The 15382-nt window shown below is 39.4% G+C and overlaps 1 protein-coding gene across 8 annotated transcripts in view; it reads left to right on the top strand.

Annotated features, from left to right (window-relative positions):
• Nucleotides 1–15382, top strand: part of Lrrc7 (leucine rich repeat containing 7) — a 439615-nt gene that overhangs the window by 207560 nt on the left and 216673 nt on the right. For all 8 annotated transcript variants that reach the window (XM_051195799.1, XM_051195785.1, XM_051195793.1 and 5 more), the window contains one exon: nucleotides 5624–5741. In XM_051195799.1, the coding sequence (XP_051051756.1) occupies nucleotides 5624–5741 (118 nt within the window). The remainder of the gene's footprint in view (nucleotides 1–5623; nucleotides 5742–15382) is intronic.

Raw genomic sequence — 15382 nt, 5'->3', positions numbered from 1 at the left:
TCTTTTTCTTCTTCTTCTTCTTCTTCTTCTTCTTCTTCTTCTTCTTCTTCTTCTTCTTCTTCTTCTTCTTCTTCTACTTCTTCTTCTTCTTCTTCTTATTCTTATTCTTATTCTTATTCTTCTTTGTCTTCTTCTTCATCTTCTTCGTCTTCATCTTTGTCTTCTTCTTCTACTCCTCCTCCTTCCTCTTCGTCTTCTTCTTTTTCTTCCCAGCATCCTGTGTGCTTGAAAATCTTTCCTGGCTATTGGCTGTTTGACTTTTTATTAAACCAATCAGAATGGCATATCTTCACAGTGTACAAAAAGATTCCACAACACATCATAGCTATCCTGTGCTGTGAGCACTGATCCATCCAACCTCTGCATGATCTTTGAAGAAAATCTTTCCTCCTGGCAAGTTGTACATGCTCTGAAATTTCAAATAAATCTGTGTGTGGTCTCTCTCTCTCTCTCTCTCTCTCTCTCTCTCTCTCTCTCTCTCTCTCTGTCTCTCTCTTTCCCTCTCCTAATTTAGAATTTGTAGATGAGTGAAGATTGCCTTTCAGACACCCTTTATCAACCCCATCCTTAATCTCTGCACTTACTTTTCTAACATTCCAACTAAACCTTCCTGTTCTCTCTTCCATGTAATTTGGGAGTCTTCTCTATTATCCGGTGTCTTTCTTGCCACATTTATCTAATTACTCCCTGTTATTGCATCTGCCATTACTTTCTCTATCTGACTTTCATCTCTAGTAATTTTCTTCTTCCCTGACTTCTCTTTGATAATCTCAGTTCATCATCATGCCTTCAAGCTTTAGTTACCTAAACATATTAAACACATTCACTTTGCAATGTGTTTTTTGTTGCTGTTATTTTATTTTAACCACTCAAACAGCATAATTTCACTGTATATTCAGCACTTTGCAATTATTCCATGATTATTAAAATTTTGTTGGCTGATGAAGTCCTGTCTATTTCCCAGGTTCAGAGACAGATTATGTTTTCTTCAGCTTGGCTCTTGAGGGAAATACTGACATCCAGCATATATCCAGCATACTTACCTTTTATACAGAATCAGGGAACTTTCTCCAAGATCCATATCCCCTCATACTACCAAGTGAATTTCTAAAACTAGTTTGAAGTGGCAACCGAGAAAAGTACAGTGTGGCCACCTCTCAAATCCACTCCCAGCAGATTCTTTCAACAATCCTTCTTTTCGTAACTACTTTTAGAGAAGCTTCCTCGGGTTGCTGATTTTCTGTCCCAACCCATCAAGTGCCCAGATCTTGTGTGTGCATTTCTGATGCCCCAATACAAACTTACAGAGGGCATTTACATGTGTGTCTGAGTATTCAAGCAGAGTCTGGTTCCCAGTATCTCATGTAATTCCCCTTGTACTCACAGCCAGGTAGGTCTAGTTTGTAGCAGGTACAAGTAATTTCAACTTCCTTGAAATTAATGAGTGAAATGATACTTTATAAAATTTAGAGAGTACGAGGTCCTCGTGCTCACAGATAAACCCTAGGGAAACGAGGAACATTAAACATGCAGGATTGCCTCTTCAAACGAAAAGATGCATAACTTGTTATTCACCCAGAAGGCTGGGAATTGATGTAGCTAATAGCCTGGTGATGGTGACCCTTGTTAACTGTAGGGCAAGTCTACACCTTGACTCCCCCAGACTATTATGTTTAGCATAAACTTTTATCATGAGCATTGTTTGACAGTTAGAATTGAACCTGCAACATGAAAAATAAAGATCCGGAGATTGATATTGGGATTCAAGCCTCAAGCTGAAGATCGAAAAGCAAAGCAGCCAAGCCACTAGCTCTTGTCTCTTCTACCTTAGAATGAAACGGCAATCCTGTCTCCATGAATCCCGAGAGACAGTGTTCTCCGCCAAAGCTCAGACTGCAATCCCAGAGTGCTTTCTCTACTCAATGTGGCTGGGCACAAATTCTCTCTCGAGACCCTTTGCTTCCTCCTAATCTCAAACCCTGGGATTAAAGGCATGGATTCCTAAGTACTGAGATCTCCTTTGTGAGAGCCGTTTGTCTTTTTGACTGTATCAATTTTGTATAGCTCACTGTGGCCTTGAACTAACAGATATCCATCTACCTTTGCCTCCTGAGTCCTGGAATTAAAGTTGTGTACCACCACTGCCTAGCTTCTATAGCTAACTAGTGCGGCTAGCTTTGCATTCGGATATTTCAGGCAATCTTTATTAAATCACACATAATATATCACCACAGAGCCTCTATGGGAGATGTCACATGTATGTTACAATGGCCTAGGTGGCCTCTGTGCCATCTATAGGGCCTGACTCCCTCAGACTTTTATGTTTATCTCAGTCATTCTTCCCAGACCTTTACATTGAGCATTGCTTCTCAGTCACGTCTTTATGGAAGTGGCCATATGTACTTTGTAAAGAGTTTCAATATAAATATGTCTTAAGCTTTATTGCACACATGGAAGTTAATTATCATCAGAAGACTTTTTTCCCCAAATTGTGCTGTGCTTAAATATACCTAAAATAAAATAAACAGCCCAAGGTCAGACCCTAGAGCAGCTACTGAGTTTGTGCTGAACTAGACTTCCTCCTTGACTCATGTAGATGGTTACTCTGCTGGTCATAGAGTTTGCAGAGACCAGAAAAAAAAAAAAATTTCAGAGCTATATTGCTTACTTGGTTAAAGACAAATAGCACTCTAACACAAATGCATTTTCAGATTCAGAACATTCCTATTGTTTTTAAAATAGTTTGGCTCTAAGTAGCTATTAATTATGTTTTCCCCCTATACTGAAGAATACAACTGTTTTATAATGATCCAACCTCATTTTCACTTAAAGCTTGAACCTTGAGAAGGCTGTGCTAGGGCTCTTAGCTTTGTAGAGAACATGACTCATGGGAAGAAGTAAACTCAGGTAAGAAACCTGATCTAGGAAATGCAAACTCCCTGGAACTGTTCATCCTTCTGAAGCTTCTTGTCCCAAACTGCCTGTCTCAGCAGGAGTATGGAGTACATCAGTCTTTGCATTTTCCCTTTAATTATCAGCACTCTCAAAATTATTGCCTCAGCACAAGCTGTGGAAAGGAAACTGTCCTGTGATAAAAGGGAAGGAGAAATATATGATATGCATGTAAGCTAAGCAGGAATCTACTTCCAAAGAGAATGTTTTGTTTAAATAAGTAGCAAACAGACCATCGCACTCTACATTGATGAATTTTTAATTGCTAACAGTCACCCAACACCTGGACACTATAGCTTCACAGGGACTTCATTCATTGAATCTAAGTTTCATATTATGAGAATAGGGATATCTGTCAAAAGGAGAGCCCTCAAAAATAACTTACCCTTTAATGTATGGTGCACTCCAAATATCAAAAACATTAGTAGAAAAAAAAAAGCTGTGGGGTTTAGAATTGATAGCCTATATTAACATCTTTCACTTTCTCAAGGCTCAAGTTGTATGGCTTAGTATTCCTACTCTACAGGCAACAGATCTGTCAGGCTTGGCCAGACACTGATCTAAGGTCAAGTGTCTGCTCTTGTTTGGATTCTCTCTGGTAGAGCATGTAAAGGAGTTTCCTTTTTAAAACATTTTGTGTCACTTCTTTCAAAACTGATGCAGACTAGGGCTTCTACTAAATCTTGAATGCACATGAGAAGTTTAGTTGTTATAATAAGACTCAAAAGACTGTATTTTAAAAGATCTTTAGTTTTAACGTTCATCAATAAGCACAAAGAGTGGTTAGTAAGTCTTACCCAAAGCAATTGTGAAATAATTGACTGTGAAGCTATAACTAACCACATTGCATGTTCATACAGCGCATTGCTGTCTTACAAGATAGAACAGTCTGGAAGGGAGTTGATAGTAACTTCTGGGACTGTAGCCATGTGTTTCCTATTTGGTTAGGTGAAATGCCTTTCAAAGAATACATTAAGTGTATCTTTCAAAGTTTTATAAAAAGAAGAAGTCCATTTCTATATAGGACGATGAAAAACGTAATTCTGACATCATGTCGAGTAGCAAATAATCTTTATAAAGAAACCAAGATGACTAACCCAAAGTAAGAGACTTCATATTTCCTCTTATGTAAAAAGTCATATGATCTCCTTTTTTAAAAGCTAATGAGTTGAGAAATAACAACCGTATGCCACATTGTTTTTTCCTATAAATGAGGAATTATGTGTAGGAAGAAATGGTAGTTAAATATACCATTGGCCAACTGCATAGTCATGATTACCAGACTTCTTCATCTGTGGAAGTTCAGCAAAATAGAATTAGAAATGTCAGAAAATATCTCATTAAGATAATTCTTCTAGAAATGAATAATAAGTTCTCTTCCAACTGTTCATGTCTTTAGTAGTCAAGATGGATTGAACAGAGCTTTAAAAAAATAAAGTTATTGTTCTTCATAGTGTAGTATTGGAAACACCTATATCAAATCACCCAAATTGATGTCTTGTTGAAAATGCAGATTGCCTTACCCAATTGCTAGACTTTTTAAGGGGATCAAGAAACCATCCCAAAAACACACCTCAACCCACCAGTAGTTGCAACATGCTTGGTTCCAGAACCAATTTTGGTTCTCTCTGACCTAGTACTTTGAGCCTCATTGAATTTTGTACAGTGTTTCATCTAATAGTGATTTCTGAAGCACTGCATGAGAACACAAACAAGTGTGACTATAGGTATTCAGATGTGCCAAAGTTCTTGATAACATATAAATGTGGTGATATATTGTTTATGATCTAATAAAGCTAGCCTGGATATCAGAAAGCCAAGCTAGCCACAGCCTAGAGGCCAGCAGTGGTAGTGCACACCTTTAGTCACAGAAGCTGCACTTGTTAGCCATAGAGGCCAGGTGATGCTGGCACACACCTTTAATCCCAGGACTGAGGAGACAGGGGCAGATGAGTCTCTGTGAGTTCAAGGTCACTCTGGGCTACAGGAGAGTGAATCAGTCTAAAAGAAGAACGGGGTTCACACCTTAAATCCCAGCATTTGGGATGTGGAGACAGGAGTGATATAGCTGGGCAGAAAGACGAATATAAGGTTGGAGGTGACAGGAACGCATTGCAGTCTCATGAGTCTGAGCAGCAGGTTAGCAGAGCAGTTTGAGGTTCAGAGGATCACAAGCTCCTTCATTCTGAGTGTTGGTAGAGGTGGGAACTATCTAGTAACTGGCTGCTTTGCTTCTCTGATCTTCAGCTTGAACCCTAATATCTGTCTCTGGGTTTTTATTATTCATGTTACATGTAAGTATTTATTCAGAATGAAGAAGTGGGAGTAAGACTTTCTGAGGTCTAATACAACAGTAAAATAAGACAGCTAAGGTGATTCCCTTTCAGCTGTGAGAACACAGGCTGTAACTCCTGAAGGCTTTTGTCTGCCTCGTTTTCATTTTGTTCTGTTTTGTTTACGTCTGTATGGCACTAACAGCTGGATGGGTTGTGAAGCTGGTCCAGTCTGGGTGTGGAAGAAAGCGAGGCTTTATTAATGCTGTTAAATTAATGCTTCTTTTACTGTTATATTGGTTAAAGGAAGGTAACTTTCAATGTGCTACTGAGTTCAGACATGAGTGGATCTGATCAAACTGTGGCCTAACTAGTAAGTTTGTTCTTTTCTATTACAGCAACTGTTCAACTGTCAAGCTCTGCGGAAATTAAGCATTCCTGACAATGACCTCTCAAGTCTGCCGACCTCTATTGCCAGCCTAGTTAATCTGAAAGAACTCGACATCAGTAAAAACGGTAAGATAAGAATCTCCAAAGACCTTCATATCATTTTATTGAAGATGCCTTCTATTTTTTTTTTTTTTTTTTTTTTGGAGTGGTAACTTTTTTCTTTGACTTTACTGAAGTCCTATTTAAGAGTTAAATTGTAAGCCATACCTGAAAGACAACAAACCTCTCTATTCCCTCTCATGGTATGGCTGACTTCCTCTGGTCCTCTATGGACTTTTCCTCTCTGCAAACTTTATCAGATGGCAGGGGACGCATTACTGTTTTGGCTACTGACACATCCCAAATGCCTTGAGCAGAGCCAGGAAGGCTGTCAGGGCTCAGTCTTATCTGTTGTGTTTTGAGACAAATCCGTGCACCTGGTGATTTTGTTGATGCTGGTACTAATGTTGATGTTCATGTTGATATTTTTCTCTGAGGGTTTTCTGGAGGAAACTGGGCCTTCAGATGGTCTCAGGTGTCCTAATTCATCCAGTATGGCCACAATCTTTTCCAAATGACTTCAGTTACCTGTTTTATTAGGAAAAAAAATCAAATAATAATCCCAAATGATTGTGATCAGGTAATTTGTAGATGCAAAGCACAGCCCCACCATCATCAAGTTGAAAAATGTGCCCATTGTCACATACAAATAGTGCTGTGGTTACTCTACACAGTATTGTTGGTGTCAAGGGCATGGGCATGAAAAACAAAAAACAAAGAAACAAGTCCTCCCTCACAAAACTTGCATCTTAGTAAGTGGTTTAGATACTTGAATAAGTAGCTATGGAGGGTTGAGTAAATGTTTATGTGTAAAGTTATGCTCAACCAGAAGGCCATCCTTAGGAGGAGCACAAATGCATTCTCAATAAATATTTACTGAATGAATTCATTATTCAATGGTTGAGAGTCATCATGGAGTTTACGGTGTCACTGGCAAGATAAGACAGGCACCCACAAATAATCAGTATTCTCTAAGTGCTTAATCTCATGCATTCTTAGAGAATGGGAGCACTAATTAAGGGTTTCAGAATTAGCTTGAAAGAGATAATACATATGTCAACCGCCCACTTAAACAATCTTCCACACTAAGGCAATTGGCCACTCAGAGGGTTTACATGAAGACAATCCAAGAAAGACAACACAGGTGTAAAGAAAGAATAGTAACCAGACTTACACCCATGGAGAGGGACCTCATATCCACTTTTTTTTTTATTCTTGTAGGAATATATTTACTTGAGGTTAAAGATGGCATTTAAGAAAGTATACTGTATTCCTAAAGACCTTATCTCAGGTTCCAGCACCCACATCAAGTGACTCACCACAGCTTATAACGGAAGCCTCAAGGGAATCAGCACCCTCATCTGTCCCCTGTGAACATTGCACAGGCATGACATGCACACACACATGAAATAAAAATAAATGTTGATAAAGTAATAGATGTATAAGGCATTTCCTGTGTGTTAATACTATAACATGCTTATTCTAAGAAATGTGATATGGCCAATACCACATCTGGCCTTTCAACAGGTCTAGCAAACAGTACAAACAAAAAAAAAAACTTAACTTCTAAAGATGATGAGATAACTTATCACCACATATAAACCTAAAGGTCCTGAGAAGCAACCTTACTGAGATCATATAATAGTTCTCAGTGGTGTTTCTACACACACACACACACACATACACACACACACACACACACACACACACACACACACACACACACACACAAAATTACAAGTTACACTTACTTTCCCAGGAAGGAAGTCTGGGAATCTTTAGAAAACTTTGAATTTACTACTTAGCTTTACTTCCATATTCTGGAAACATTTACACAAAATGGCAAGCAAGAGATGCCAAGCCACTGTAGGGTGCACGTATTGGACTACAAGGGTATGACGTGACAGTGCCCAGACCACAGCTGGCAATCACACAAACAGCCCTTCAGAATATAAGAGCTGGAAGCTGTCTCCCTGTGTTGTGACAAGGACTTGGGCAGTTACTCAAGCAGCTCAACTAATCTTCCAGGAATCTGTCAAGTGAAGAAAGAACAGGAGCTTGAAACAATTGTAGAGTCAGCAGTTGACTGTACAATCGGCAGTTGAAATAGCCTTTCCAGGGCGGGGAGTGGGGGGGAGGAGGTGCGGGGGAAGACTAGACAGAACTGGAGCACAAGAGTAGAGCATAGATCAGTATCTCTAGACAGACCCATGCAAGGACCCATCAACCTGAGCAAAAATGAGTGAAATATGTTTGGATTAGGTAAGAGAATCCTTAATACATGAGCTTGCTCCGAGTCTAAAGCTGCATTTGACCATCCGTTTAGACACTAATCTTACTTTTATTGTCTTCTTGTCACATTACCCTTGGTCATTGCAATGGCATCAAGTGGCCCTTTGTGACACAGAAGTATTACAATTTCCTCAGTCCAGGTTCTTTCCTCTCTAGCTGAATACTGTAATCTTCCTCTGTACCAAAAATAAATAAATAAATAAATAAATAAATAATAAAAATCTCCAAGGAGGGAATACACAGATCTCTGGTGGATTGGGGGCAGGTGGGATGAGAACTTGAGTGGTTAGGTTAGGGGGCAGACAGAGTGGAGGTATACTGAAAGACATTCCTGGAAACTGGGGGGGAGGCACTTTGGGGTCAGGTAGATACCTGGTGCAAGGGATACTCCCAGGAATCTACATGAATGACCCCAGCTAAGACTCCCAGCCATAGTGGATACATAGTATGAACTGACTGTCTCCTGTGATCAGACTGATGACTACCCTAATTGTCATCAGAGAGCCTTCATCCAATAACTGATAAAAACAGATGCAGAGACCCACAGCCAGACATTAATCCAAGCTAGAGGAATCTTGCTGAAGTGTCATAAGAAAATCCACAGAAACAACTAATCTGACTCCTAAGAACTCACAGAGTCTGAACCCACAACCTGGAGCCTGCCTGGGACCAATCTAGACCCTCTACATATCTGTGAAAGTTCTGTAGCTCGGTCTACTTGTACTCCTAACAATGGGAGCAGGGGCTGTCCCTAAAGTTTTGGCTGGCTCTTAGGAAGCTGTTTCTCATCCTGGATTGCCTTGCCCAACCATAATACAAGGGGAGGTGCTTGTCTTACTGCAACTTGATATTTCCTGCTTTGTTGATACCCATGGGAGGCCTGCCCCTTTCTGAACAGAAACAGAGGAAGAGTGGATTGGAGTTTGGAAGGGAGTGCATGGAGAAGAGTTGGAGGGAGGCAATGGGAATGGAGGAGGGAGGGGAAACTATGATCAAGATGTAAAATTAATTTAAAAGTAAGTAATAGAAAGAAGAAAGACGGCTAAAGATTACAAGGGGGCAGGAGAAATCAGTAGGAGATATGGAAATAAACTCTCAAAATGTCAAAAGAAAATCCAAGTATACACCTCTCTCTCTCTCTCTCTCTCTCTCTCTCTCACACACACACACACACACACACACACACACACACACACACCTCATACATACATAGAAGACAACATTTCAGATACTATGTATTCTGAAATGTTACTTCCATCCAAGCTGGAAAGTAATTATAGTGTAGCTGCCTGTTCTATGGTAACTTTTGCCTTGTAAATGGTTTTGGACTTACATCACTTTTTCACATGGGGAAGTGACACTGGGGATTCAACCTAGTGCCTTGTGCATGCTAAATAGACATTACTTTCCATTTTGAGATTTTTTTTTAATTCAGTGATGATTCTGCTTACTTTTCTATTTGGAACTATAAGCACAATGTTGAAGGCACCTTGTAAGTTTTGGGCAGGTAAATATATTATCCTATTAAAAAGTTCAGAGGTATGTATGTGGTATTACATTAGAGACCCCTCACGAAATCCCACCTGACACGCTGGGAACTTCTTAAATGTTTTAAGTAACTGAAACCCTATTCACAGACACCTCAAACTCGATGCATTTAAAACCAAACTCTTCACCACCCCAATGTGTTCATCTTCCAGCTTCTGCTTACATTGGTGTAAGCCATGGAGGCAACCAATGAAAGGATTTATTCTCACTTCCCATTTCGTGTCCTCTCAGTTACCATGCCTGCCATGTCCTACGTCTCTGGAGAGACCACTTCATTCTGCTAGTTCCTACTGTTGCAGTTCAGTTCTGTCTCTGGTCTGTGCTATCCACTTAAACAGCCTCATAACTGTGCTTATGCAGTCACCGCCAAACCGGTCCTCCACTCGTTAGCTCTAGCACTCACCTAAATTGCCGGCACAGCCATGTTTCTTTCCACCTAAGGTGCAGCAGGTGATGTAGGACAAAGTGTAGGCTCCTAAACACAAAGCAGAGGGTCTCCACAGCTGAGCTAATAACATTCCCGTTCCACTGCCAATATAACCACAGTGACTGATTTTAAAAAAAAAGAAATCTTTGTGGTCTGGATACAAGAAAGCTTCCTCAAAGATTTAACAAAGCTTCATGATCTCTTTCTTTGTATCACTTCCTCTGCATAAATCACTTTTCAGGCATCTTTCAACCGGCTCACTTTCACTCCCTTCAATATTACAATGTTACTGTTTCTGTTAAGGCTAGATTTCTGAGTTAAGTCAAAAGTCTGACCTCTCCTTACTAACACATCTTTCATGTTCCTTCTGACAATGTTTCATTAAAAACAATTGGTAATTAACTGTATTAAAGCATTTATGTGGTTTCAAGATTTAAGCCAATGAATGCTTTTTATGAGGAAAAAATAATAAGCAATGTGTCTGTCATGGAGATGGGGTGTTAACGTTATTGCAGATACCATATTCTTTTTAGATGAATAAAACTCCACAGACGCTCATAAATGTCTGGGGCCATCACTTCACTCTTCCTGCCATCAGAATTAGGGTTTAAATTTTCAGCACAGTACTACTACATTTTACAGATTATTCTTTGAAAGATTCTTAATTGTTTTTTATTTTATTTTTTGAGTATTTTGTCTAAATATGTGTCTGTGTGCCGTGTACACGCAGTGTCCTGAGAGGCCAGAAAAGAGCATCAGATCCCCTGGACCTAGAGTTCCAGATTGTTGTGATGAGTGGCCATGTGGTGCTGAGAATGAAACCCAGGTGCTCTGCAAGAGCAGCCAGTGTTCCCTCCACTCTCCAGCCCCCTAGTCTTCAAGTTCGTTTCATGTTGTCCTTCTGACCTTCTTGAATATTGAGCAACTGTCTCAGCAGAAGAGCTTGTGCTGTTATTGCTTCTGGGCCATTAATTGGCAGTCCATTAGATAGACATACTGGAGCTCTTACTTAATATTTCCCTAATAGCAAACATTTTGCATTTTTCATTGATCAGGCCAAGTTGTCTTTTCTCTACAAATTGTCATTTATTACCTACTTTTATTTGGGGTTGAGATTCATTTCTTTGAACACTAGTTTCCGCTCTTCCTTGTATGATCTTCAGTCTTCACACATTGTTTGGAAAGCCATTTTTTTATAAAGAAATTACTAAATTTAATGTGCAAGCTTCAACCTTCTTTCCTTTGTGCTGTGTGTCATCATAACGTTGTGTTGTGTGTCATCATAACGTTGTGTTGTGTGTCCTCACATTGTGTTGTGTGTCATCATAACATGTTGTGTGTCATCACGTCTTGTGTGTCATCACATCTTGTGTGTTGCTCTTCCATATTTTGATGTCACAGATACTTTTTCTGTGTTACCTTCTTAAACAATTGGTTTTCTTTTCATGTTTAGATCTTTACTTAATTCGCAACTTATTTTTGAGCCAGCAAATTGCCAAAATTCATCTTTTCTCATAAAAATGGAATGGATGGTGAATTGTTTCAAGAACAGTCAGTAGCTTGTCCCCTTTCCATGATGGTACACAGTCACCCCATTGACACCCAACAGCCTGTCCCCCACTATGTAAGTTTCCCCAATTCCTCAGCCTCTTTCAGCTTGCTGAATTGTTCCTGCTGAATGAGACCTGTTCTCATCATTACAGTGTCTTAATGAGCTTCACTGTCTAAATATTCCCATCCTTACTTCTTTTCTTCATTCTAGGTGTCTTGATGCTCTTGGTATTCAGTTTAAGCTTTAAGTCAAGCTTGTTGAGATGCACAACTAAAGATTGATTTGAATTTAACAGTTAACTTGGAAAGAACTGGTGTCTTAAATGATAAATACCAACAGGCTACTTCCTATCATTATGTCTTATTTTGTGGTTTTTAATTGAATTTTATAAATTGCTTCAAAAAAGTTTGCACACATTGTTACGTGTGTGTGTGTGTGTGTGTGTGTGTGTGTGTGTGTGTGTGTGTGTCTTTACTACGGCAAGTATATAATGGTCAAAGACTACCTATAGAAATCAGCTCTGTCCTTCCACTGTGTGGGTCCCAGGATTGAATTCAATTCCTCGGGCTTAGCGGCAAGTTCCCTTTTCCCCTGAGCCATGTTTCCACTCAGGATTCCACACATTTCCTTAGTTACTCCATGTGGGCCAGTTTCTTCCTTTCTAATTCTGATATCTTTGTATCTTCTTGAGTCATTCTTTCACAAGTTACAATCCAACTAGTAACTAGCCCACTCCATCATCCAGATTTTCATTTTTTTTCTTCTTTTGCATAACTTTCTTCAGTTCAGTATTTTAAGCTCCTCCATCATGTCTGTGGTCACTTTATCCTGTGTTTCTAAAAGTATTTAATCATTACACCTTGTCTACTTTTATCAGCCTTGAAAAGGTTTTCTATTTTCTAAAGTCTTTCAAATAGCCTTGTTGGTCTCATTTGTTATTTGATTTCCCAATTCGTGAATTCTTTTCTACTGCCAATCACAGCTACTTTTATTATGCCCTCTCCTCCAGTATCTTGGAGTTTACTTGGATGTTTTTAGTGTTCCAGTGCATTTGATACTGTCTCATCATTTTGCCAGCCACATTGTCTGGATGATGTTGATTTCTTACTATTCACATTGTAACTAAGTCATGGTAAATGTCAAAATGTTACTGTAATGAAAATGCACATTCTCTTAGGGTGGGTTGGTTAAGGACATACTAGTCACACTACAGGCCCTGGTGTCAGATTCTCCATAATAAATATATGATGTTCATAAGTTTTACATACTTGGGGCATTGAAAGGATAAGGAGATGACTATCAAGGGAACTTTAACAGCACTCACATAGAATGAGCAATTCCAACCCCTACTGCACAGGAGTGTGATTAAGGATAATAAAGCATGAGATGTTTCAAAAATCAAGAAGAAATGAGTTTAAATGTTTTCACCAATGAAGTGATAAATGTTTGAGGAGATAGATGGCTTAAACTGGTCTCAGTATTGCCCAGTGTACATATGCATCACAGTATCACAGAATTCCCTGTCAGAAGTGGAGTTTTTATGTTTTCATCTTTCAGTTAGAAGATAAATTTTAAAAGATCCCACTATGTAGAATATTTGCCTACATGGTATAATCACAATACCCAATTAAGTGGGAAGCAATGAACTGGAAAATGAGGTTCCAGCTTTTTGTTGTCAATAAAAATCATTCTTTTTTTTTTTCTTTAAAGTAAGATCATTAGCCTTCACCTTCTAAAGAAGTTTTGGCTAATTATAGTAATACTTTGTCATTTGTGTAGCCAGAGATAAATAAAGGCATGCCGATGCTTTTTATGAATCAGGGTTTTAATCTCAGCAATTATTGTTCTCTAAGTGTGTACAGTGATCCAAGGGAAACATGCCACTGTCCATACCAATGCGTCTTCCATCTGTCACCCTCTGTGCTGCCTAGTTTTATGTCAGCTTGACACAAGTTAGAATTGCCTGAAAGGAGAAAGACAGAAATTAAGAAAATACCTACCTCCATACGATCCGACTGTAGTGTATTTTCTTAATCAGTTCTTGATTATGGGTGGTACCATCTTTCAGCTGATGCTCCCCGGGTCTATAAGAAATCAGGCCGGGCAAGCCATGATGAGCAAGCCATCAATGATGGACTACAACATGGAAGTGTAAGCCAGATTAACCCTTTCCTCCCCAACTCACTTTTGACCATGGTGTTTCATCACAGCAACAGAAACCCCAATTGAGACACCCTCACGTCTGAGTTCAATAGTGAAATGAAGTCTGTGTGAATCAGAGATGAATGAATTTCATGATCTCGTGATCTCTAGGTAAACAGACTAGGTCTGCTTGCAGCTGATGCATGGCCACAGTAAACTGTGCTATATGGTGAAGTTAGATAATGAACGATCGGGTTTAATTAGTCAGCGATTTCACTTCAAGTTTGATTGTTGATTTGTCATTGCTTCTTAGAGATTACACTGTAATATAAGGACTTTAATGAAAATGAATTAATTTGAAAGTGCTTCCTAATTCTCCAGCAATTAGGTCATTGTTTTTCTGTCATCCTCCAGAACTTATGTCTGTACATGAATGGACATGAGCAGCACCATGGTGGGCAAAATCACTATTGTTAGTTATAATGAGAGACAATCATAGTTGAAGGGTTATTACGTGTGATAGTGATGTGCCAATTATCCCTTCCCCTTTCTGAAGCACTAGTGAAACAGGAGACAAATCGCACTCCCCATCTGCAGGAAGAAAGGGATTCTTTCTGTTCCAGACTCACAGGAGGAAGAAGCTAACAGATTCGTTTTTTAAAAATCTTTAAGGATATGGAAGAGAAAAAGAAACTCTGGTTGTCTGTGCTATAAATTCTCAGGGAAGTTACCTTGGGATGCTTTGTATAGGTTAGGATGAAAATGGCAACGTGGTCATAATCAATATGCATTAACTGTGCTCATGAGTACCCTGCTCTATAAAGTCTTACACCATTACTGCATGACTTACTAAACATCACTCTCTCTTGCACCTTAGGTCTACTGACCCTGCCTTTAGAATCTCTTCTGTACACGATGGCTCACATAAACACAGTCTCTATTGCTGCACCAAATAACTCCAAGACAATGAAAAACAGACCTTCCTCTCTTGTCACCCCCACAGCCCAGCACCAGGCCTTTCAACCCTGATGTCTTCATAGGAACATGTAGCCTGAAACTTGCCAGCAGCGCTTGCAGCCAGATTAGGCAATTAAAACATCCCCTCACCCTCTGAAGTCTTCTCAGAGTTCTGTCAGTTAGAGGTCAGGGTTCCCAGTGTTACTGTGAGACCTTTACAAAAATATATGATTAATAAACTCCCCATGATCCGTACGTAAGTCCTCACAGATAATTTGAAGAGAATGAAACTGAGCTTGTACGATCCAGTTTGAGTCTTCACTACCTGGCACCTTCCGTCCATTGTGAAAAGGAGCTGAACCTTAACATTCCCCTCTGAGCCACAGGGACTTCTATCAAAATATAGGTTGATGGGATGCTCAGTGAGGCAGTCTAGTGAAAAGGAAGGGAGAAATGAAACATTTAAATACTGGTTAATATTAAAAAGACAATTTCATGAGATTCTCACTCAAAATCTCTGCTACTGGAGTAAAGAAAGGGAACACAGAATCAGTGTCAGCCACTGCATTTGGACCAAGTTGCTAGTATTCCTCTATGAATACACTATGGGTCAAGGTCATCAAACTTCATGGAATTTTCCCAAGATATGTCCCTGAGTCAAATTCAGTTGTGTGGCGGTATCCGATTACTAATAACTTCGCCAGCATTTGGTTTTTCTGTGTAATGCTACTGAGGAAGACAGGTTCTCAC

This window comes from Phodopus roborovskii, unplaced genomic scaffold (genome assembly GCF_943737965.1).
Source record: "Phodopus roborovskii unplaced genomic scaffold, PHOROB, whole genome shotgun sequence".
Classification (NCBI taxonomy): Eukaryota; Metazoa; Chordata; class Mammalia; order Rodentia; family Cricetidae; genus Phodopus; species Phodopus roborovskii.
Note: the sequence above shows the minus strand (reverse complement) of the source record. Positions and strands in the feature narration are given on the sequence as shown.